At 37.7% G+C, this 25,435-nt stretch overlaps 1 protein-coding gene across 1 annotated transcript; it reads left to right on the plus strand.

Moving 5' to 3' along the window:
* Nucleotides 1-249: 249 nt before the first annotated feature.
* TIMMDC1 (translocase of inner mitochondrial membrane domain containing 1) lies at nt 250-24,231 on the plus strand. Its single transcript, XM_069069978.1, is given in 9 exon segments — nt 250-512; nt 515-551; nt 1,136-1,343; nt 5,845-6,010; nt 7,122-7,210; nt 8,710-8,777; nt 18,734-18,812; nt 21,173-21,283; nt 23,603-24,231. Coding segments are annotated over 9 exon segments (978 nt in total). The 5' UTR covers nt 250-446; the 3' UTR covers nt 23,757-24,231.
* Nucleotides 24,232-25,435: the final 1,204 nt, after the last annotated feature.

Raw genomic sequence — 25,435 nt, forward strand, 5'->3', positions numbered from 1 at the left:
TTTATTTCTAATCTCAGCTCTACACCTCTGTGCCTAGGGTAATCACTCCCTCAGTTTCCTCGTCAGTAAAATAAGGGGGTGTTGGATCACGCAGGCTGTAGGACACCATAAATTCCACAAGGAACCGCTACACCTACCAGCTGAACGCGCAAGAAAAAACACGCATGTACTTTTGATCACTAGGCGACGGCGTCCTGCGCAGCCGCAACTCTGTGCCGACCCCAGCAGTGCACCCTGGGTCAAGGGCAGGACTTCCTGTCTGCTCCGGGGAAGAACTTCCGGGTAAGACTAGAGAAGCCGGTAAGGAAGAGATTGCTAGAGCCGGAAGGGATCTTGTAGGTCATGTTGTCCAGCCTCCTCTCCGTTTTCTTTTTTTTAACTGATGGGGAAACTGAAGGTTAGAGACGTTAAGTGACTTGCTCCAAGGCCACACTGTTAGGAAATGTATGAGGCGGATTTGGAACCTTGACCATCTGGACGCTCCTATTTCTGCGCTTCTCAAGTACCCTCCCTCCCGAGGCTTGTTCCCCGGAGCTGGGGAGGACGCAGAGGTAAGACGAATGCAGGAGCGTACTTACAGAAACACATCCAGAGGATAGCCACCGAAAGCCCAAGTAAAAGTGGGGAAGTACCAAAGCGAGGCTATTTTTTTTCTTCCTGGCATTCAGAATATTTGGTTGTTGGGGTTTTGGTCATTTTCTTCCTTCTTTTCTTTTTCTTTCTTTCTCCTTATCTCCCTCTTTCCTTTTTTTCTGTTTCACTTTACCTCTTTTTCTTGTTTCTTTTATCTTTTTCTCTTCCCTCCTCTTTCCCGTTCTCCCCCTTTCTCTTTCATTCTGTTCCTTTAATTCTCTTTTTTTTTGCTTTATTCTCTCATTCTCTTGTTTCAACCCTTTTTCTCTCTCTTCCCATTTCTTCTTCTCTTTGTTTCTATCTTCCTTGTTTCTTCCTATCTTCCTTTCTTTCATTCTTTCTCTTCTTCTGTTTTCTTTCTTTCTTTCTCCTTTTCTTCCTTCTTCCTCCCACCATTACTTACTCCCTTCCTACCTTCCTATTTTTGCCCCTACTATTTTTTTATCCCAACTTCAAGACCCCTCATGTCACTAACTTTTATCACTTCACTCTTTTTTCATAGTACCAAGAACTGGAATGGAGAGAACCCAGAAGACTTGTTTGAGAAGAGCATGGGAGGCCCTAGTGCCTTTCCCAAGGGTCCTTGCTGAGGAGAGCACCATTGCATCTGACTCAAGCCTCTCTCCTGAGAAGACTCTACCTTCTCACGTTAAGGGTCCGTTTTACCCAGAGTCAGGATGGGACCGCCTCAAGGAGTTCTTTGTCAGAGAGTAAATATGATGATTTATACTGAACATTATCAGTAATAATTGATCAGTGGAGAAGTTGCAGAATAGGGTTTTAGCCTCAGTCTTTCATGGACCTTAAGTAGAACTTCGAGATTCTAGTCTCTTTCTCTCTCCCACCTCCCTCTTACTAAACTTTTCACACCTGGTTCCTGGTTTTTGTTTTTCATGTTTACCCCCCCACTGTGATTTCATTATGGGATATATAGACCTTGTAGGTCAATAATTGTTTGACAAGCCTGTTTTAAGTTTTCAAGTGGTTAACATCGAGGTACAGTTAATAGCTTTGTTAATAATAAAAGACTTTGAATCATAATTCCTTTAATACATCCACCTGATATTGTGTGACCCAGGAAACTAGAAAAGTTTCACAGGATCATATGTTATAGGAACTGGAAGAGATCCTAGAGATAATCTAGTTCAACCCCCACATTATCAAATGATAAAAAAGAAACCCAAAGAAGTTAAGTCATCTGCTCAGGTTCCCAGGGGTGATAAACAGTAGAGTAGGGATTTATTGTTCTTACCTCTAAATTTTTGTCAGGATTTTGGTTGATCGTCTGTGATTTATAGAAACATGGAATTTTGAAGGTGGGAGAATAATGAGAAGCAGTAATTCCTTTATTTTATCTAAAACAGTGAGGAGGCCTAGGAAAATTGTATGTCATGTTAATTTGTAGCCAACTGAACTTCAAACCAAATGTCTCAACTCTTCATAGTAGTAGTAGTAGTAGTTGTTGTTAATATAGTGGCAAGAACACTGGATTTGGAATCAAAAGATCTAAATTTATATCTTAGTTCTGGTTTCTATGGAGACTTTGGCTCTTGGAGATGAGGATGAAGAGTATCACCTTGTGAATAAGGAGTCCCAGAGGGAGGAGATTAGGGATAATAGAGGAGACCTTCCAGTGGATGATCACTTGGGGATGTTGTAGAGCATAAAGGGGTGGACCATTTGGTGTCTGAGATAATTTTCAGTTCAGATTCTCCTAGTCTTTGATTGCCCATATGAGTTTAGGCACATAATTTCTTTTTTAAAAATTTATTTAGTATTTTATTTTTTCCCCAATTACATGTAAAAACAGTTTTTAGCATTCCTTTTTTCTTTGGTCTTATTTTTGGAGGATGGAAGGCAGGGCAATTGGGTTTAAGTTATTTGCCCAAGGTTACACAGCTAGTTAAGTGTTAAATGTCTGAGGCCGGATTTGAACTCAGGTCCTCCTGACTCTAGGACGGGTGCTCTATTCACTGCACCACCCTTACCATTCCTTTTTAAAACTTTTGAGTTTCAAATTCTCTCCCTTCCTTCCTCCCTACCTCTCTCATTGAAAAGGCAAACAATTCTCTATAGGTTATATGTGTGTAGTCATGCAAAACATATCAATAATAGTCATGTTGTGAAAGAAAACAAACAAAAAAAACCTCAAGAAAAATAAAGTAAAAAAAATATGCTTCAATCTATATTCAGACACCATCAGTTCTTTGTCTGGAGATGGATAACATTTTTCATCATAAATACTTCAGAGTTGTCTTGGATCATTGTATCACTGAGAGTAGCTAAGTTATTCACAGCTGATCATCTTACAATATTGCTGTTACTTTGTATACAGTACATTTCACTTTTCATCAGCTCATATAAGTCTTTCCAGGTTTTTCTGAGACCATCCTGCTCAGGATTTCTTACAGCGCTATAGTATTCCCATCACTATCACATAGCCCAGTTTGTTCAGCCATTTCTCACTTAATGGGCATCCTCCCAATTTCTAACTCCTTGCCACCATAAAAGAGCTGTTATAAATATTTCTGTACATATAGCAAATCTAATAGGTATGAGATAGTACCTCAGAATTGTTTTAATTTGCATTTCTCCAATCAATAGCAATTTAGAGCTCCTTCCCATGTGGCTATAGATAGCTTTGATTATTTTATCTGAAAACAGCTTATATATCTTGATCATTTATCAATTGGGGAATGGCTTTTATTTTAAAAAATTTAACTCAGTTCTCTTTTATATTTGAGAAATGAGGCCTTTATCAGAGAAACTTGCTTCAAAATTTTTTTCATAGTTATAATTGCTAAATGTATTTAGCAATGTATTTACTCTATCCTATTCTCCCCACCTCCATTTATTCTTTCCTTTCCTTTTTTTTAACCCTATTCCTCCTCAAAAGTATTTTGTTTCTGACTATTGCCTCTACCAATCTGCTTTCCCTTTTATCACCCTCCCTCCTCTTTCTCTTATTTCTCTCCCCTCCTACTTTCCTGTAGGGTCAGATAGATTTCTATACCTAGTTGAGTGTGTATGTTATTCCTTCTTTGAGTCAATTCTGCTTCCCTCCCCTCCCCTCCCCCCCACATCTTCCCCTTCAGTATAAAAGTTTTTTCTTGCTTCTTTTATGTGAGATAATTTACCCCTTTCCTTTTCTCCCAGTGCATTCCTCTTTGTCACCCCTTAATTTTATTTTTTAGATATTACCCCTTCATACTCAACTCAACTCCCTCTGTCTATTTATATACTCCTAATTGCCATAATAATGAGAAAGTTTTTAAGAGTTACAAGTATCATCCCCATGTAGAAATGTAAATAGTTTAACCTTATTAAGTCCCTTACGTTTTTCCTTTTCTGTTTACCTTTTTATTCTTCTCTTGAGTTTTGTATTTGAAAGTCATATTTTTCTATTCAGCTCTGGTCTTTTCATCAAGAATGCTTGCAAGTCCTGTATTTCATTGAATGTCTACTTTTTTCCTCAAAGGATAATACTCAGTTTTGATGGGTGATTCTTCATTATAATCCTAACTCCTTTGCCCTCTGGAATATCATATTCCAAGCCCTCCAGTCCTTTAATGTAGGAGCTGCTAAATCTTGTGCTATCCTGATTGTGGCTCCACAATACTTGAAATGTTTCTTTCTGGCTGCTTGCAGTATTCTCTTTTTGACCTGGGAGCTCGGAAATTTGGCTATAATATTCCTGGGAGTTTTCATTTTGAGATCTCTTTCAGGAGGTGATTAGTGAGTTCTTTCAATTTCTATTTTACCCTCTGGTTCTAGAAATATCAGAGAAATTTGCCTTGAAAGATGATGTCTAGACTTTTTTTTTTTGATGATGGCTTTCACGTAGTCCAATAATTTTAAAATTATCTCTGCTGGATCTTTTCCAGGTCAGTTGTTTATCCATTGAGATATTTCAGATTATCTTCTATTTTTTCATTCTTTGATTTTCTTGTTTTTTGATTTCTCATAAAGTGATTAGCTTCCATTTGCTCAATTCTAATTTTTAAGCAATTATTTTCTTCAATGAGCTTTTGTTTTTCCTTTTCCATTTGGCCTGTTCTACTTTTTAAGGATTTTTTTTCTTCAAGAATGCTTGCATTTCTTCAGTGAATTTTTGTGCATCTTTTTCTATTTGGCCAATTCTACTTTCCAAGGCATTCTTCTCGTCTTTGGCTTTTTGTACCTCTTTTATCATTTGACCTAGTTTGTTTTTTAATGTGTTAATTTTCTTCAGTACTTTTTTGTGTCTCCTTTACCACGCTTTTTCTCGTGATTTTCTTGCATCACACTCATTTTTCTTCCCAATTTTTCTTCTACTTCTCTTACTTGATTTTAAAAATTCTTTCTGAGACCAATTCATATTTTTCTTTGAAGCTTTGGATGCAGGAATTTTTCTGAATGTGTGTCTTGATCTTCCTTTTCACCATAGTAATTTTCTGAGGTCATAACTTTTTTCTGTTGTTTACTCATTTTCCAGCCTATTTCTTAATTTTTAATTCTGTACTAAAATGGTGCTCTACTTCCCAAGCTTCAGGTTTTCTATGCAGCAGTTTTCACAGGTAATTCTGGGGACCTGTAATTTTTTGGTTCTTCAAAGGTGGTATGATCTAAGGAGAGGTGTGTTTACTACTCTCCTTTATTGTGCACTGGTTTTGGAGTGACCATAAGCACTTTTTTTGACCCTGGAACTGTGACCAGGGTCCCTGCTCCCCTGAGGCTGCAATTCAGATTTTTTTTTCTAATTTAGATTGTTTTTCCCCTCCCACTTAGTCTGGATTAGTGTCCTTTTACTGTATATGTTTTCAGTGGCACAGGGTACCCAGTAAATACTTGATAAAAGTTAGATGAAAATGTCCAGTTTTCTTTTTATAATCCTGGGTTTTAGTCATATATACAACTTTCTGGAAGCTCAGTTATATTGGGCAAGTCCTAGTTTAAAACTGAAATTCAAATAAGGGAAATAATGGATTCTCTAACATAAATTCTTTATAATTTTGTTCTGCAGACTTTAGTGATAATATCAAAGAGGATGGTCATCAAGAATTCCAGACTTTAAAAAAGCTACAATTACATTTAAATTCATATTAGTAGGTTCTGTGAGAACCACAATTATTAGAAATATAAGGTTGTTTGCATTTAGAGAATGCTAGGGAAGTTGATTAGTAATTTCCAAGAATTGAACGCAAGGAACTTTGTCTTTCATTATTGTTTCAGTGAACGCCTGCCAGTCCCAGAGGAAATTGATTATATTTACAAATCAGCAGCTTCAGGGGCAATCGTTGGTTGGATATATGGTGGTGTACCTGCTTTTTATCATGCCAAACAACGTTATATTTCTCAGAGCCATGCAGAGATTTATTACAACCGATTTGATGCTGTGGTACGTATGTGTGAGTGGATAATAGGATTTGGTTGCTAACAAGTTTTGCAAATTATTTTGCCAAATGATTTCCTGTCTGAGTGATGTGATTAGAAATGTCTGATCCAGTTAAATATGTAGGAGGGAGGTTGAGCTAACAAGGTCAGAAAAAGGGAAAATCCATATTTACCTGCTAAGTTAACACCAGAAAATACAGATGTACAGAAGTGTAAATATTTGAGCTGAGTTGGTTCAAGTGAGGCTAGTCTTCTTTCTTTCTCTCCAGTCACCTCATTAGGTCTCAGTCTTGCTTTTACTTTTACTGTATTCTCTGCCTGTAATACATTTCTGAGTCTCCTTCATCTATCTATATCCTCCCTATCTTTCAGTCCCCAAGAGTCTTACTCCTCCTTACTCCTGAGTATTCCAGACCATATTTAATCTCTTCCTTCTCTGATTTGTCATAATACTTTAGGTTCTTCTGTGCATAACGACTCAAATTTCTTGAAGACAGGAAATGGCTTACATTTTTGTATTTCATACATAGATGCTCAGTAAATGCTTATAATTGACGTCAGTATTTCCTAGTTTTCCTTTTATTACCTGATGGAATGGTCAGTTATATAATTAGTCCATAAATAACAGGCCCATAATTAATTCACCTCATGTGTGTTAGATGGCAAGTATATTTAACAACTATGTATGAGACATTGCTAATTTAAAAAAATGTACTGGGGGCAGCTGGGTGGCACAGTGAATAGAGCACTGGCCCTGGAGTCAGGAGGACCTGGGTTCAGATCCAGCCTCAGACACTTAACACAAAAACTAGCTGTGTGACTTTGGGCAAGTCACTTAACCCCAGTTGCCCTCCAAAAAGCAAAAAAAAAAATGTACTAACCCTCCTCTGCCCCCCATAATCATGTGTAACATAGTTGTTAGTTTTTAGAATTAGTAGCAGGGAAAAACCCAGTTCCCTTGGTTAAGGTAATGATTCTATAGACACTCTTTTTAGTATGTTTTACATATATATCACATTAGGAGTACCTCCCAGCCTGTAACTCCCTCTTCTACCATAGTTGTGAGTATAAGGAAAATAAATCAGACAGCTAATCAAACCTTTCTTCTGTTTCAGCAATCTGCCCATAGAGCTGCCATTCGAGGATTCATCCGGTATGGCTGGCGATGGAGTTGGAGAACAGCCGTCTTTGTGACTCTTTTTAAGTAAGTTCTCTTTGAAGATTGTGAAAACATGTTATCTCAGAACACTTTGAATAATGCAATTTTTTGTCTTTTTTTTGGAGGATAGAAGGCAGGGCAGTTGGGGTTAAGTGACTTGCCCAAGGTCACACAGTAAGTGTTTAAGTGTCTGAGGCAGAATTTGAACTCCGGTCCTTCTGACCCCAGGGCCAGTGCTCTATTCACTGCGCCACCTAACTGCCCCCCAATAATAAAGGTTTTTTTTTTTTAAAGTTTTATTGCTTAATTTTTTTTTTTTTTTTGCTTTTTGGAGAGGGGAAGGCAGGGCAGTTGGGGTAACATGACTTGCCCAAGGTCACATGGCTAGTTATTTGTGTTTGTGTTAAGTGTCTGAGGCCAGATTTGAACTCAGGTCCTCCTGCCTCCAGGGCCGGTGCTCTATTCACTGCGCCACCTGACTGCCCCTATTGCTTAATATTTTAAGAGGATTGACATAGTGATGACATCTGACAGTATATGCCACTTTCCAAATCCATAGCTGCTATCTCTCTTCAAAGACGAAAAAGGCATCCATCCCTGTTTCTCTGAGACAGAGATCATTTCTCACATTTCATTAGGGTCTAACTGCTTTTTAGTTTTGTTATTGTTTGTGTTATTGTTGTTGTATATCTCTTTGTAGTTTTGCTTTCTTCATTTTATACCAGTCTTCATAGGTTTCTCTGAATTCCTTATTTAGATTTTTTATGACACAGTAATATCACATCCTATTCATATTCCACAGTTTGTCCAGCCATTCTTCAATTGCCAGCACCCGTTTTTTTTAGTTATTTGCTATCACAAATAGTGCTACTATGAATATTTTGTTATAAGACCTTTCTTTCTGACATTTACCTCCCTGTGGTATATATCCAATAGTGGGGTCAAAAGATATAAACAATTTAATTACTTTTTCCCTATGATTCCTATTTTCCAGAATGATTCTACCAGCTCATAGCTTCATAAACTTAGTGGGATAAATATAATTTTGTGACTGGGTTTTTTGTTTTTTTAAAACCAACATATAAAAAAGCTTGTAGTGCTTATTTTTTGGTAAAGTATGTTTGACTGTCTATGTGAGATGTGTTGTTCCCAGCACCATATGTATGTGGATTTGTTACTAACGTGGCTTAAAGATTCTAAATAGAAACAACCTGTATGTAATTTAATTTCTTCATTTTCAACGTCTAAGCTCCTTATGGAGAGACTTGACAAATAAACTGGAGAACAGTCAACAGTAATAGTTTTTTTTTTCAGAGTCTGTGTTATAGGATTTGGGGTACATAAAAACTCTGGAGGATAATAAAGAAGTGACAAAGAGCCTGGAGTAGGGTTAATGAATGGAAATGATAGCCTATTTCTTTTCTTAAAAATACTACCAAGAAGTAATTGGGTTGGGGAGTTTTATGGTCATGATGTTGGGAGAGGACTGTCAGTATGCTCAAAAGCATATTTTTTTCTTGCTTATTTTTTCTCAACCTCTCTAGCACAGTGAGCACTGGTCTGAATGTATACCGAAATAAAAATGCAGTAAGTCATTTTGTTGTTGCAGGAGGTAAGACTTTTTTTTTCCCTTTTACATTTTTCGTGGTATGCAAATGGTTTAGTAATTAGTGAAGGGCAGTGGAAGTTAGGCCTTCTGGATCAGTTCATCTCTTTTAACTTGGCGTATTATTTTGGAATTCTGCCTCAGAACTGCCATAATGTAAAAGGAGTTTGCGAAACTTGCTGCATATAAGATGTTTTGATGAAAAAAATGTTAATAATTCAGTCCAAAATTACATGGTTTGCTAGAGTAGAATCAATTGAAATGAGATCAGTAGAGCATGGTTACTACATATCATATTATAGCATGTAGCTTTGCTAGACAACATGTGGCATTAAATCATTGAATTAGAGTCATTGAATTAAATCATTGAATTAGAATGATCTACCTGTATTGCAGTGGTGATGATACTCTCTATCAGAAGCTTGGGATTAATTCAGATACCTTTTAAACTCGATACTGTCTGTAGGAAGACAGATACTTAGGAAGAATTTGAATAATTTCTCTATAGATTGTTACAGCAAATTCTCTGGTTTGTCTAATAATGAGAGATATATAGCTCTCATTTTCTGGGAAGGTAATACATATCCCTGAAAGGCATTTGTAAACATTTTCATTCATTCAGCAAACATTTACTAAGTATCTTCTGTGTTCTAGGCACTGAGCTGAGGATTGTGTAGGAAACTAAATTGCAAAAGAAAGAGAGCTTGCCTGCAAGGCACTTATGATAAAATATGGGAAATAATGCACTTGCCCTTATGGTTATTTTTGTAAATGAACTAAGTACCATCAAATGGGGATAGAGAAAGTGCCATAGGAATTTAGAGAAGAGGTGAGAGAATATCCAGTAGGTTTCTTGGAAGAGATAGGGGTTTTTGAATTGGGCCTAGAAGAATGGAGAGGGTATTAACAAGATAAGGAGAGAAGGGCGTTTCAAACAAAGAGCAAAGGGCCCAGAAAAGAAAGTAAAGAGATCTATAGGGAGCTTAAGGTCTCATTAGGCAGACAACAGGCATTTGTAAATTAATTAAATTGAATGAATGAATGAAAAAGCATTTATAAACATTTACTAGGTGTCATACACTATGCTAAGTTCTAAGGATACAAAGATTAAGAAAAAAATCTTTTTAGGAGACAACCCCTGCCCTCAAATAGCTTACAGTTTGGTTTCAGGAGGGAACAGGTATATACATAGAAATATATAAGATGGTTTTTGGAGGAGGGGAAGGCAGTAAGATAGTAGCTGGGGATATTAGGGAAGGCTTCATGTAGAAAGTAGCACTTGAACTGAGCCTCGAAGGAGAACAAGACATCTGAATGGTGGAGGTAAGTAAGGAATGCATCTTGGGCAAAGGAGATAGCATCCCACTATGAAGATGGAAATGGGGGTTGGAGTGATATTTACGAGTTACAGTAAGAAAGCCATTTTAGCTAGACTGTAGACTTTGCCTACAAATAAGAGGACAAACGCCATCCCTGACTTCAAGCAGTTCATGTTCTAATGGGGGAGACAACATGCAAAAAATTGTACATGCAAGATATATACAGTATAAATGGAAGGTAATCTCAGTGGGAAGGCACTAACAGTGGGAGTATAGGAAAGGCTTCCTGCAGAAGGTGGGATTTGAAGGAAGCCAGGAAAGCAAAGAGGCAGAGGGAATGAGAGAGAACATTGGAGGCACGAGGGACATCCAGTGAAAAGGCACAGTCTGAAGACGAGGATGTCAGATGTGAAGAACAAGAAGGCCAGCATTGCTTTATAATAGAGTGCATGAAAGGAATAGAGTATAAGAAGACTTGAAAGAGAAGAAGGGGCCAGGTTGCAAAGGGCAAACAGAGGACTTTATATTTGGTCCTAGAGGTAATAATTGGGAGGCACTGGAGTTTCTTCAAGGTTGATATGTGACATGGTCAGGTTTATACTTTTAAAAAATCACTTTGGCAACTTAGCGGAAGGTGGATTGGTGTGTGGAGAGAGTTGAGGTATGAAGACCTATAAGAAGTCTATTGCAGTAGTCCAGGGGAGACGTAATGAGGGCCTGTGCCAGTGTGGCAGCTCTGAGAGTGGAGAGAAGGGTACATCTACAGGAGACATTATGAAAGGAGAAACAATGAGACTTGGCAGCAGAATGGATATGTGTAGTGAATGCAAGAGAAGAATGGAGAATGACACAGAGGCTGTGAGTCTGGGTACCTAGGAGGATGCTGTTGCCCTCAGTAGTAAGAAGGAAGTTTGGGAAAGGGAGGAGAGTTTGGGGAGAAATACAATGAATCCTCTTTTGCACATGTTGGGCTTGAGATGCCTATGGAACTTCTAGTTCAAGATATCTAGAAGGTAGTTGGTATTGTGAGACAGACCTCAGGAGAGAGGTTAGGGCTAGATACACAAATCTAGAAGTTATTTTCAAAGAGATGAGAATTGAACTGAGCTGATGAAGTCACCAAGTAAGATAGTACAGTGAAAAGAGAAGCGGGCCCAGGATAGAGATTTGAGAGATACTCCAAGGAGTGTGACCTGGATGAAGATCTAGCAGAGGATCCCGAGAAAAAGCCTCCCTACAAGTAGTGGGGAAACCAGGGGAAAGCAGTGACATAACCTAAAGAGGGCAGAGTACCCAGAAGGGGGTGATCAAGAGGATTTCTTCTTCTTTGTGTATGGAAATGTTCATATTAACTATTGTTTGTCTGTTCATCCAGTGTCTCCTTCTGCACTTCCTTCTCTTCCTTTTTGTGTGTTTTCCAAATCTCTATCTATTTTTTGGAGGGCAGTTGGGGTTAAATGACTTGCCCAAAGTCACATGGCTTATAAGTGTGTCAAGTGTCTGAGGCCGGATTTGAACTCAGGTCCTCCTGACTCCAGGGCCGGTGCTCTATTAGCTATCTATTTTTAACATTCTTTAAAAAAAAATTCTAAGTTTCAAGTTTTCTCCCTTCTGCACCTTCCCCACTCATTGAGAAGGCAAACAATATGATATCAAAATGTGAAGTCATGGGCTGGCTAAGTGGTACAGTGAATAGAGCACTGGCCCTGGAGTCAGAAGGACCTGTTCAAATTTGGTCTCAGACACTTAACACTAAACTAGCCATGTGACCTTGGGTAAGCCACTTAACCGCAATAAATAAATACATAAATAAAATGTGAAGCCATGCAAAATGTATTTCCATATTAGCCATGTTTCAAAAAAAAATTTAAAAGCAAGAAACATAAAAAAAGTGAAAGAAAGCTTAAATATGCACTCAGAGTTCATTAGTTATCTCTCTGGAGGTAGATAGCATTTTTCATCATTTCATCCTTTGGAATTGTCCTGGATTATTGTGTTGATCAGAGTAGTTAAGTCTTTCACAGTTGATCATCATTACAATATTGCTGTTATGGTACACAATGATATCCTGGTTCTTTGCATCAGTTCATATAAGTCTTCTGTTTTTTCTAAAGCCATCCCCCTCATCATTTCTTGTAGCACAATAGTATTCCATCAGAAGGGCTTGTTCAGTCCTTCCCCAAGTGATAGGCTTTTCTTCAGTTTCCCTTTTTTTTTTTTTTGCCACTATAAAAAGAGCTCCTATAAATGTTTTTGTGCAGTTTTGTTCAATCCTTTTTCTTTGATCTCTTTGCGATACAGATCTATCAGTGGTATTGCTGGGTCAAAGGGTATGCACAGTTTTATAGTCCTTTGGGTATAGTTCCAAATTATTCTCCAGAGTGGTCAGACCCCTTCTGTATATTTTAAAACGTGATTGAGAGATCCCCTTTACTCTATCTTCTCTTTTTGGGACACTATTGTCACTCACTTCTCCTAGCTTCTCCCCAAATCTTCCCCAAATCAGATCAAAACAAAATGGAAAACTCTTGTGACAAATAAGCATAATAATACAAAACCAACCACATTAGCCGTCTTTGCCCTCTCTGTTTCCTAAAATGTTATTTCTGCATCCTTTATTAAGACATTTGGAATGTGGGTTTAGCATGTCATCTTTGTTTTTTGATAACCTTTTGATAAGCATTTTGCAAATATTAAAGAGGTATGCCAGTGTGTTATTGAGGGACAGGTGGGCATAATGGAAACGGTGCTGGACTTGGATTCAGGATACCTTGGTTTAAATCTTCCCTCAGACAGCTTTTAGTTGTATGGTCATTAGGAAGTTATTTATGACTTTAGAGCCTTAGTTTTCTTATCTATAAAATAGAGATTATACACTATCAGTGTTGTTAAAGAACTTTGTAGACCTCATATTGCAGTTTATGTAGCGCGAGTTATTATTTACTTCTGAACAGTTTTTTTTCCAACATAGTTTTTATCATCCTCCCCTATGGGTTGATTTAATTTGCAAAGTCTCTTCATGGTCTTTGTAGAATTTTGCTACCTCCTTATCCTCTGCCACAGTTAATGGCAAATGAGTTGAAGACATCTTTATGGGGTATTTGCAAATGCGTTTCTTGTTCTGCAATATGTAATGACTGGTGAAATTATGTTTCTTGTTGCTTTTGGATATGTGACAAAATAGACTCTGTCAACACCTTTATTTACCTCACCAAGGAAAACTTGGCAGCCATCCTTCTGTTTAGCTGCAATTTCCTCTTGTCTTCTGATTTCATTTATAGTGAGAATCTCAAGATTGAATTGAATATTCCTCAGATGATACCCTGTGGCTGCAAGTCATAAAATGCCACAGTCTCCGAAGAATAAGTTTCAGGGGTTGCCCAAAAGTCAATGGAGGGCATGAATAGCCTGCAGCATATTATTAATGAAGAATTATGCCAAAGAAGCAGCATAAACAATATCTTCAGAGAGATGTAAGACTGGAAAAGGAGGTAGATCAGTCTTATATTGAGAGTGGAAGATAACTGATAGTTTGCATACTCCTTTGGCAACCTGTGAATGTCAGGAGATCTAGAGCGCCCCTGGCACTTTGGGTAGTCTCATATAAAGAGTTTACATGCGTACCTGGACAAAAGTTACATGGGAAAAGAACCATTTATTAAACCTCTCCTAAGACATTAGTGATACAAAGACAACAATGAAAGTCCCTGCCCTCAAGGAACTTGCATTCTAATGAGTGAGAAAACACAGAGATATGTAGACATGTAGAGCAGACACAGGGTAGGTAACCTTGGAAAGGAAGGCACTGTCCACTGAGGGGACTGACCAGGAGAAGCCTCCTGTGGAAGATCTTTGAAGGAAGCTTGAGGTAGAACTGAGGAGGGTGTGCATTCTAAGGATGGGGGAACAGCCAGTACAGAAAGTGGGGAAATGGGATATGACAGGGCTGTGACCAAGCAACAGTAAGAAGAGCTGAATTGGAGAGTACAGGAAGGAGATGAGCCTAGATAGGTAGAATGGGTCCAAGTCGTAAAGAGCTTTAAATGCCAAACAGAGGAATCTGTATTTGATGTTAGAGGGAAACATTAGAATTTCTAATTAGGGGTGACACGGTCAGGCCTGCTTTGGCAGCTGAGTGGGGAATGGATTGGAGTGGGGAGAGTCTTGAGGCCCAGAGACCAATTAGGAGACTTGCATTTGTTCAGATGAGAGGGGTGGTGGGTGGGTGATGGTCTGCATCTTTGGAGGCATTACCAACATTAATGAGATCATAGACTCTCATGTCTTGTTTTGGGTGGTAGCTAGCACACTGATTTTTGAGGCAGCATGGGATAGGGGATTGAATACTGGATACAATCAGGAAGATGTGAATTCAAGTGCTTTCTGACCCTGGAGGTGGTATCTGGCCTTTGCCCTCTAATTCCAAGGCTTCCGGCTTTTCTGGTGTGATTTTCTGAAAAATTTTTTTTATTAATTTGTTTATTTACTTTTAGTTTACAACATTCAGTTCCACAATCCCTTGAATTTCAGATTTTCTTCCCTCCTTACCCCCCCATGGCAGTATGCAATCAAATATAGGATCTACAAATACCTTCACGTTAAACATTAGTCAGTTTGTAAAGAAGGATTACAACCAATGGAATGAACAGTGGGAAAGAGGAAACAAAACAAGAAAAAGAAAGAGAGCAAGTCGTTTGCTTCAATCTGCATTCAGACTCCATAGCTCTTTCTGTGGATGTGGATATCCTTTCCATCATGAGTCTTTTGGAGTTGTCTTATAACCTTACATTGCTGAGAGGAGTCCAGTCTATCAAGGTTAGTCATCACATATACATTGTGTCTGTAATTGTGTACAAATTTCTCCTGGCTCTGCTCAACTACTCAACATCAGTTTATATAAGTCTCTCCAGGTAGATATGAAGTCCATCTGCTCTTTGTTTCTTATGGCACAATAGTATTCCATTCCATTCATATACCACAACTTGGTCAGCCATTCCTCTATTGATGGGCATCCCCTTGATTTCCAATTCTTTCCCACCACAAAAAGAGCTGCTATAAATATTTTTGTACATACAGGTCCTTTGAAATTTTCAAAAAAGGTTTCAGGGTCTTTGTTTCATCATGTTTCTGTGGGTGGTCAATGATGTTTAGATTAGCTCACCAAGTTCCTTGTTTAGGGCCAGTTGCTTTATTTTTTCTTCCTAAATTCCTCTTTATGAGCTCAGTGCCTTTATATTGTTTATAAAAAAAATTCTCCTTTATTATGAACTTGATCATTGATAAATGTGAATGTTTCAAATATATAAAGAAGGATAAAAAGGATACTATGTGAAACTGAACTTTTGCGATGCTTTCAAAAATTTTGTTGTAAAAGCAGCATGGCATAATGGATTACTCTGTAACCATGAAAATCTGGGTTCAAATCTTGCCTTCATTATATATTGGCTATGTGACACTGGGGCAAGTAACTTAACTTCTCAGTGGCTTAGGCAACTTGCCAAAAATATAAATTGCAGAGAAGGTGCCAGCCTGCATTAGCAGAGGGAATTTCTTCTTCTGGGAGTTCCCTGTATCAGTGAGATCACAAGTCTAATCAATAGCCTTGTTATATTAATTTAACATGGTAGAAATCAAATTGCCCTGTTTGTGATTTGTTTGTTTCTTTTTTTTTTTTTTGCTTTTTGGAGGGCAGTTGGGGTTAAATGACTTGCCCAAGGTCACATGGCTAGTTTTTGGGTTTAAGTGTCTGAGGCCAGATTTGAACTCAGGTACTCCTGACTCCAGGGCCGGTGCTTTGTGATTTGTTTCTGAACCATTTTAATTTTGTGCATTTTTAAAAATGTTTTCTTGATGCTTTTTTAAAATCTCTTTCATCGTTTATGAAGTTATCCTTCATTGTCCCAATACAAGCCCTTCCTTATAACAGATAAATAGTCAGGCACAACAAATCACCACAATGATCGTTTCTGAAAGTGTATGTCTCATTCTGTACCTCTGCTCCATCAGCTCTGTGTGAAGAGGCAAGTCTCTCCTTTTATCTTCCTTTCTTTTTTTTTTATTCATCTTCTTAACCACTCTGGGTATCTTGTGGTCATTTCATTTTAACTTCTGGGGGTCAGTTGTTCTTGCAAGATTATTTCCTTCTGGACACTTCAGTTCCTTTTACCCATAGTATTTTTTCATGGTAAAAGGAGTGCCTTTCTGTTTTTTCACTCTGTCCCAGTCAGCTTTCCCTTATGACAAAGAGAGCAGTTAAGCACAATTACAGACATGGTGACCGTGTCTAACAGTGTGTGCAACCTTTAGCATCCCCACCTCTGAGGGAAGAAGGGACAGGCAGGCCTTCATCTCTTCTCAAGTGTCAAGTTGGGAATGACAGTATTCAGCTTCGTTTTAGGTTCCTTTTTGTTTACGTTTATCATCATCATAGATTGTTTTCCTGGATCAGCTTGAGTCATCCTGCATTATTTCATATGTGTCTTCACATGTTTCTCTGAATTCTTCGTAGTCATCATTTCTTATGTTGCAATAATATTCAATTCCATGACTACCCCAGTTTGTTGAGCTGTTCCATAATTAATGGTTAGATTGCTTTTTCTAGAAATTTGGCAGTGATGGGGATAGAGAGAGACAGGATGTGGAGAAGAAAGTGTGAATGAGGAAAGGTTTGTGTTTTTTTTAATGATAGGAGAGACCCGAGTAGATCTGAAGGCAGAAGAAAAAGAGCCAGTGTTGAAGCTAAAAGAAAATGAAGATATTGATTAGAGAACGAGGTGTTCTCTAAGTTCCCTGGCATTTTTCAGTATCTGTAGTTCTGCATTGGGATGTTTTTGGAGGGGATAAAGGAGAAGAAAAGAATGGGTCAAGACACTGAGGGGGGTTTTTGGTGGTTTTTTTTTTTTTTTTTTGGTGTGGAGAGATAAGTAAGGTCATGTGAGAAAAGGAATCTGGAGGAGTAGAATTAGGAGAAGGGAATGCTTTGGAGTATCTGCTGGGAGAGTTATGTTAAAGAGTTATTAAAAGGTAAATAAAAGAAATGTTATTCCACAAAGGCCTGATTAAAGTTAACCCAAAATCATCTTATTTACCCTTGAATTTCCTTCAGTGCTTAAGCATAGTGCCTTACACATAGGAGGTATCCGATAAATGTTTGAATAAAATGGTATAAATAGTAATTAGGTTCCCAGGCCATTCCACAAAAACCTTCTTCACCTGTAAACTAGTTATGTTTGTAGTAAAAAAAAATTTAGAAAAGAATACTAAAAGTTAAATAAAACAAAATGGAATAAATATTTCTTAAAATTTATCTCATGTGTTGGTAGTAGCAGAAAAATTCTAGATTTTTAATTTAGAAGATTTAGGAGGAAAGGTCTGGACTGGGGGCATAGGATCATAAATTTAGAGCTTTGCAGGGTCATCTGCTTCAAAAACTATTTTTTTAAATAGGTAAAGAAACAGGCAAAGACATTAAATGACTTGCCAAAGATTATGCAGGTATTAAATGGCAGAGTTTATATTTCAACTCACATTCTGTTGATGCCTAATTCACCTTCATTCATACCATAGTACGTCTCAAAGTAGCTAGGGTCTAGTTCCCGCTAGGTCTTTGCCCCACACCTGCCACTAACTAGCTCTGCAACCTTGGCTAGGTTTCTTAATTTCTCTGGCCCTCATTGTCCTCCTCTCTAAAGTGAGAGGGTTTGAGTAGATGATCTCTAGTTCTAGCATCTAAGATATTTTAGGATCACCAGTTTGGGCTAGAGAAATGTGAGGATGCAGTTAGAAATTTCTGGGGAGATTCTACAGGGAACATCTATGAAACTTTCAAGGATTTTTTTTTAGATGCCAACACTATTCTTCAAAACTTATGCCTCCTTTTCCTTGATAGAGATATTTCATAAGCAAGACTCTTACACTTATCAGTCATACAGTAACTTCATTTAGAGGTAAGAGATGTAAAAATGAAATGAAAAGAGTGGGAAGGAGGGAGAAAGTATTTTTCCCCCTGAGTTGTTTGGCTAAGAATCAGAGAAAGAAAAAAGGAAGCAAAAAGAATATTAAAGAGTATGTAGGTGTAAAGGAAAAACAAAATCTTGGTGTTTGTAGTAACCCTTTGAAGTAGTAGGGCAGCTATTCTTGTCTTCATTTTAGAGAAAAAGAAATTGAAACTCAATAATGTTTATTGACTTGCCCTTGTTCACACATCTAGTAAACAGTGAAGTTGGGACGCAGTCAAGTAAAGATTTTTTTAAGATGGGAAAGCTTCTGCATCTTTGGAGACAGAAGAGGGAAAACAAATGGATTAGCAAGAGGTTGAAGATGCTAGAGAAGGAAGAAGAGGAGCAAGGTCATACAGGAAGTAGGAAGGGGTGGTACTTGGAGAACAAGTAAAACAGTTTTAGATGTGCTGTAAGAAAAAAAGCCCCTTTGAATAGGAAAGAAAGCATGAAAACATAAGTGTAGAATTAATAGACATACTGGAACTATAGCTTCTGGTGGAGTATTAACCAACAGGCCCAAGAGAATTTCGGTGCCTGTTTTAGCAGAAGAAAAACTGTATGAAAGAAAAAAGAACGAGAGGACTGATACCTTTAATTCCAATGTTTAACTTAAAATCTGCCTTTCTCTTCTGTTTTTTAATAGCTGCTACAGGAAGTCTTTTCAGAATACACTTGGGTTTGAGTAGTCTGGTGGCTGGTGGTTTAATTGGAGCCATTCTGGGGTATGTATTATGTGGTTTGTGTCCAAATTAGCATAATTTTACTTAATGCCTCTGATTATGATATATTCCCCAAGATAAAAATTTAATCCTTAGAGTGTTAGAAGACCATGACTCTTAGAATGACAGGATCCTTCTATCACTTTTGAAATATTATGTGTGTAAGCATAATTCAGTACTAATTCAATCCTTTTTTCTGCCTCCACTTTTTTTCTTCACAGACTTCAGTAGAAATGATTCCTAGTTAAATACCACTGTTTGAAACAAATAGAAATAGAGTTTGAACTAAATGGTTTGCAGTTAAGCATACATAGGAAAAGAAATTTAAGTTATTTTTTGTTTTATATTTGAAATATAATTGCCTCATCAATAGGGAAAAATATATTTAAATGTGTGACAGAAACCATTTTTCATAGAGATTGCTTAAGAATTGTCAAAGGTGAAAGTTAACTTCTATCAAATTCAGAAAAAAAAAACCACTTCCCTGTTCAAGCAACCTTTCATCAAATTTTCTTCTTCATCAACACAACTTCTTGTTTACTAGATAAAATAAAACTAGAGAGACATAAACAAATTTCACTCTGAATTGGAGCAGTATAGAGCTATTTGCATAAATACTGAAAGCTACTAAAGAGAACTTTGAATGCAAGATCATTATCATAATCTGCTTTCAGTGTGGTCACATGGAAAGAGGGCTAGGTTTGAAATCAGAGTACGACTTGGGCTTACATTGAAGTTCATGCACTTGTGTGATCTTTGACCAAGTCCCTTAATCTTTCTGTGTCGCAGTTTTCTCATCTTTAAAATGAGAAGATTGAACTAGATAGCCTGTAAAGCCCCTTTCAGATGTAAATCCATGATCCTTTCTAAGAGCTAATATTTTATTACTTAAAGGAATGGGTCTTATGAAAGCCAATAAATTAAAATTGCTATTAACATCATACTCTGATTATGCACTGACATAATACAGTTTTTAGGGATAGATACAAGGTGTCCCAAAAATCTTAATACAGTTTTTTTTTTTAAAGCAATTGGGGTTAAGTAACTTGCTCAAGGTTACACGGCCAGTTATTATTTCTGGGTGTGGTGCTGAGTATCTGAGCCCGGATTTGATCCAAGTCATCCTGACACTGGAGCCGGTGCTCTTACTCACTGAGCCACCTGGCCTCCCCTTTTAATACAGTTTTAAGTTTAACAGTAATCTAAAATTTCACTAAGAGTTTTAGGACATCCTATATTTTAAGAATACTTTGAAGATCCAAGTAATGCTTATCACTGCATTATATCCTTGGGCATTTATAGATTCATAAAATAATAGTGTTTAGAATTGTACAGGCCTTTAGAGTCACCTCTTCCAGCCTCTGAAATGGTCCCCCCAAATAACCTTTCTGTAGCATCCTTGACAGGCAGTTATCCAGCTCCTTTTGGAAACTTTAGTTAACACAAGTTTGTTGGTTGCTTACTGGGTACAAAAAAAACTTCGAGTTACTGAGGATATAGGAAAGGAAAAAATAAATAAAGCACAGCCCCTTCTCTTCAGAATCTCCTGGTTTATTGGAGACAACCAGGCGTGCTCACAGAACCAGTCAGTGCAAGGCAGTGTCTGATGAAGTGCTTAGTGTGGCTCAGTATACAGGGAGGTGGTTCCACTGATGGATCTTTTTTTTTTTAACTTTTCTTTGGAGGACAGGGCAATTGGGGTTTAAGTGACTTGCCCAAGGTCACATGTCTAGTAAGTGTTAAGTGTCTGAGGCTGGATTTGAACTCAGGTCCTCCTGACTGCAGGCCGATGCTCTATTCACTGCGCCACCTAGCCACCCCCTACTCGTGAATCTTTAAGAGCTAGTCCAGCTCTACCTTTGATGGGTCCATTAACACTCTCAACCTAAGGTTGTTAATGGGGTTTCCTCAAGAAATACATATTTTTTTAATTCTCATCCTGTGAGAATGAATCATAGAACCTGCTTCTAAGTGTGATGTCTTGTCTTTTTTTGACCTGTCAGGGAGTCTCCTTAATTTTCTCTTTGTTATTGCCCCTACATAGAGAGCTGTTACATTAGTTTTCCTTTATTTGATTGTGCTTTCAGCTGTCATAAGTACTGGTAGAAGCTTTCTGTAGTGCAAGAGCAGCACTATGGAGTTGTAGGCATTCCCACAGAGATCATTATTTAACTGGGACATAGGGCCTGGTTTGGTATTTTTTGTGTTATAAAATTGTACTTATCCCCTCCACCCACTCCCCCAAAACCCTAGCCCAATAAATAATTCATGGAATAAATGGAACAAAGTAAAGACAAGCCCTAAATAAGCAAAACAATGTTAAAAAGTGATTGTTGAGCAGTCACTGTCTTCTCTACCCTCAGTGCTCCTTTTGGGATCACACTCATGGCCATACAGAAGTTTCAAGGGGAGACTATTTGGGACAGAAAACAGAAGGAGCGAAGAGAGCAGTATGAGTCAAAGCTGAATGAGTGGTAAGTAAGGAAGGTGCTCAGCCTCAGTTCTCAGACCCGGCATGCTTGGCCTCATTGGGCTTCTTGCCAGTCAGTGTTAGATGGTCATTGTTGTTGCATTCAGAGAGGCTTTTTAATTTTACCATATCATCTAACTCTAAAATACATTTACTAAAAAAAAAGTTTTAACATTTAAATGACAAAAAATTAAAATATGTTTATTATGTTTGTTTCTGTTATAAAAAACAGTAGCATATGATGGATAGAGAGCTGACCTTGAAGTCAGGAAGACATGGGTTCAAGTCCCACCTTGATTGTGTATGTCTGAGCAAGTTCCCTAACTTCTCAGGGCCCCAGGCAAGAGTCAGTGGCAGGAGAGGTGCCAACCTGCTTGGTTAGAGGAAGTTCCTTACCACATAAAAATCACAGAACTAGCCAAAAATAAATAAGTAAATGTACATAATGCAAATAGAAAATAGGTGGAAAAAATGATAGCATTGTAATTTTTCTCTCTAACATGAGGTTGTTTATAAATGTGAACCTTTGTTGTTAGGAGAAACAAAAACATGCTTTATGTATTTGACTGCATGATATTTTTTTCTTTTTCTCTTTATATAAGAAGTAACTTGAAAGGAACTACAGAGGCAAGGGGTGAACTTTACTTAGATCTGGAGAGCTGATACCCATCCCCCTACATATCACATCTCTGTTGATGCTCTGGAGTTTACATCTCTCCAGATGCTGAGATTCTCCTTCACTGACATTTTGGGAAACTCAGAGAAAATTTAGAAGCTATGTTAGGAAGAGAAACATTTTTGCCTGTTCTTTTAAAAGCCCAGTAAAAGAGTTTATCTTCTTCTTCTTTTTTTTAAGCAATTGGGGTTAAGTAATTTACCCAAGGTTACACGGCCAGTTTTTTTTGTGTGGGTGTTAAGTATCTGAGGCTAGAACCAATCTTGGGTCCTCCCTACTCTGGGCCGGTGCTCTTACTTGCTGCACCACCTGGCTGCCCTGAGTGTTTATCTTGTTGAACCCTCTTGCAATAGAAATCAGAGCTCAAGAAAAGCCATAAGATCTGAAGGATGCAGCTAGCTACTCTGTTTTATCCTATTGTGTAACAGTAGGAATCTTGGAATGATAAAGAATTTAGAAGGTGGATGTGGTTTCTGCCAAATGGGATAGGAGTAGGGAACCAGAATTTTACTATGTGGTTCTTTGGCTCTGCAGCCATAAGGAGAAGCTATTTCAAGAAACGAATTTTGATTAAGTTTGAAAAAGAAGAAAGACTGCTGTGTAATCATAAGGTAATTAGATTCAGTGTAGGAAATTGTGGAAAATGCACAGGGTTTGGCTTAGAATCCTGACTAATACTTACTAGCTATGTAATCCTGAGTAAACTGCTTAAACTTCTCTGAATTATAGTTTTCCTATTTGTAAAATGGGGATAATAATACCTTTACTACTTACTTCATGGGACTATTGTAAGGAAAATGCTTTGAAAACCTTGAATCTATAAATATATTATAGTTGATAATATCACAGACTTACAAAGGCACAGAAAAGAAATAGATGTCCTCTGGCTTTTTTTTTTTTGCTTTATTTAAGATCATTAAAAATCATTTGTTGAGAAAGTTATCGAAAACCTTGGAAGGGAGGATGGGAAGATGGGCAGATGCACATGACTAGTTTAGGAATTCCAAGAGGGCATAAGGTACCACAGCAGAGCGTCTTGAGCCAGCTCCAAAGGCAAATTGTAGAAAGACCAGTTGGGATGAGAATGAAATGATAAAAAACAATGCAAAATTAGCACTTTTTACTGAGCTCACTGAAAAGATGGAAGGTAATAGGAAAACCAGTCAGAAATGCTAAAAAAAAATGGTGACAGGAACACTCAATGAGTGGAGTCTGGGCACAAGAAAGAGTCCAGGGGCTTTCTGCTTATTTGTTTGTTTTTTAAATCATATTGAGGAAAAGAAGATGAACCAAGAAGGGATAAGGACCATTTAGTTGCAATTACAAATGTACTTGATTGAGAGCAGAACTACGGAATTCTTATTTCTCTTTTCTCTGCTAAGAATAGCGACCCTGGAATGGACAGAACAAAAATGATTTATAGGGAGTTGAAAATCATTGACTTGCTATTAAGGGGTTCATATTAAGCTGTTTGGCAGAGGACCAGTTCCTGAGCAGCAGTACCCTAGGTCTAGCAAATAGCAGTGCTTGTCCACTGGACAAATTTCAACCCACAGTTCATGATGTTGTTATAATAAGAACCTGAAGCCAGGCATATTTTAGTTATGATGTGAAGAAATAGAATCTTTCTCTTTTCTTTTGTTGCAGGAAGGCCAGGCTACATGTTACTGATGCTGTCACTGAAGAATTCCAAAGTAATTTAGAGGAAAATCAATCAGAAAGAGACGCAGGGAGAATTGAAGAGCTTTTAAATCTTCCTAGAAACCCTTCTTCAACAACAGATAGTAAAGATGGGGAATAGTTTGATTCATGATATAGGAGACATTTAATGAGATTTTTTTTGAAGGGAACTGGATGAACTCCTGGATGTGTCCCTAAAGTTTTAATTATGAGCATCGTCTTTGCGTTGGACTATTGCATAAAGTAAACACTGACTCATGAAGTGTCTGTTAATGACTGGTGCTGGGTGGACTCACCAAGAATTGGGCTGCTGGAGATGGTATTTGTTTTCTTCCTCTAAATATAAGAATGAGTTTATTTACTTAGTCTTTTTTTCCCAAATGTGAGAAAATATTCCCCCAAAGTCTTCGTTGTGTAATAGTTTTATTTCTTTGTTCAAGTAATACAATTCTTCTAAAAGGGAAGGGTGGGAAGAAGGCACCAAAAGAAGGAAAAGGAATGCACGCAGGAAATCATTGTGTCATCACTCACCACCAAATGAGTACAGATCTGAAGAGGTGGTTTTTTTAATTAAAAAATGGGTTCACTTAAATATATGGTTGACTAATGTGTTTTATGTAACTAATTTAAGATATATTTTAAGGAAGCAGATATAAACTGTAAAACCAGTTTAACAAAAGCCACTACTAATGACATAAGATACATTTAACAAACATTAAACCTGTTATGCACAAAACACTGTGCTAGGTACTAGGGATATGAAGATAAAAATGAAATATTCTTGCACCCAAGGAGCTTGCTGTGAAGAGACAACATATTCACGAGGGTATTTAGTACAATGACAATTGAAGGGTGAAGTGGAATTAGGAGAGGCCTCACAGGCTGCACCTGAGCTGAGCCTTGAAGGAAGAAAAGGGAGCTGAGAAATGGAGATGAGAAGAGAGCACAGTCCAGCCACAGTGATGGTATGGGCCATTACATGAGAGAAATGACTAGTCTTTTGGCTGCAATATATTTGAGTTCATATAGGAGAGTAGTATGAAGTAAGGCTGGAAAGCAGGGAAGTGCCAGATTGTGGAGGGTCTTAAATGAAAAAGCATTTATTAAGTGCTTAATAAAGTGTTCCATGAACTATGCTAAACTCTGGGGATACAAATACAGAAGTAAAATCCTTGACTCAGAAGCTTACTGATTCTAATACAGGGGATTGGTGGCTAGTGAAGGCTGTTTTTGTTTGAGAAGCAACAGATGATGAGTAGAACTATGGGACAGTCAATTGCCATGATGCCCTTTCCTGAGGCATAGTGTTGATTTGAATAAAGTTCCTAGAGCAAAAGGTGGAAAATGGAATGAGGAGGGATGTACCTGCACAGTAGCTGGTCAGAAAAATGTCTAGGGATGAGATCATAACTTTATTAAGTACCTGCTGTGTGCCTAGTACTGTACCAGGGATATAGGGACAAAAATGAAATAGTTCTCTCAAAGAGCTTACATTTTATCAGAGGAGAGATTATATGAGTATTTACCAAAGTAATACATGTAGAATAAATACAAGATGAATATGAACAAGATAAGGAAGGACATTTATAACTGAGGGGATCAGAAAAGGCTGTATTTGAAGGTGATCCTTTAATTGCATCTTTAAAGGAGGGAGGAAAGTGAATGTTGAAAACTACATGTAATTGGAAAAAATTATTCAGTGGTAAAAAGGAATTCTATGAAATAGCAGTGAGGAAAAATTACAGGGAAATGAGAGATAAAGGAACTGGCTTTGGGGGTGATAAATCAGCAAAGGAAACT

Source organism: Petaurus breviceps, unplaced genomic scaffold, assembly GCF_028583685.1.
Source record: "Petaurus breviceps papuanus isolate PSGF00001 unplaced genomic scaffold, PetGlider_PUasm1.0 90792, whole genome shotgun sequence".
NCBI classification, from domain to species: Eukaryota; Metazoa; Chordata; class Mammalia; order Diprotodontia; family Petauridae; genus Petaurus; species Petaurus breviceps.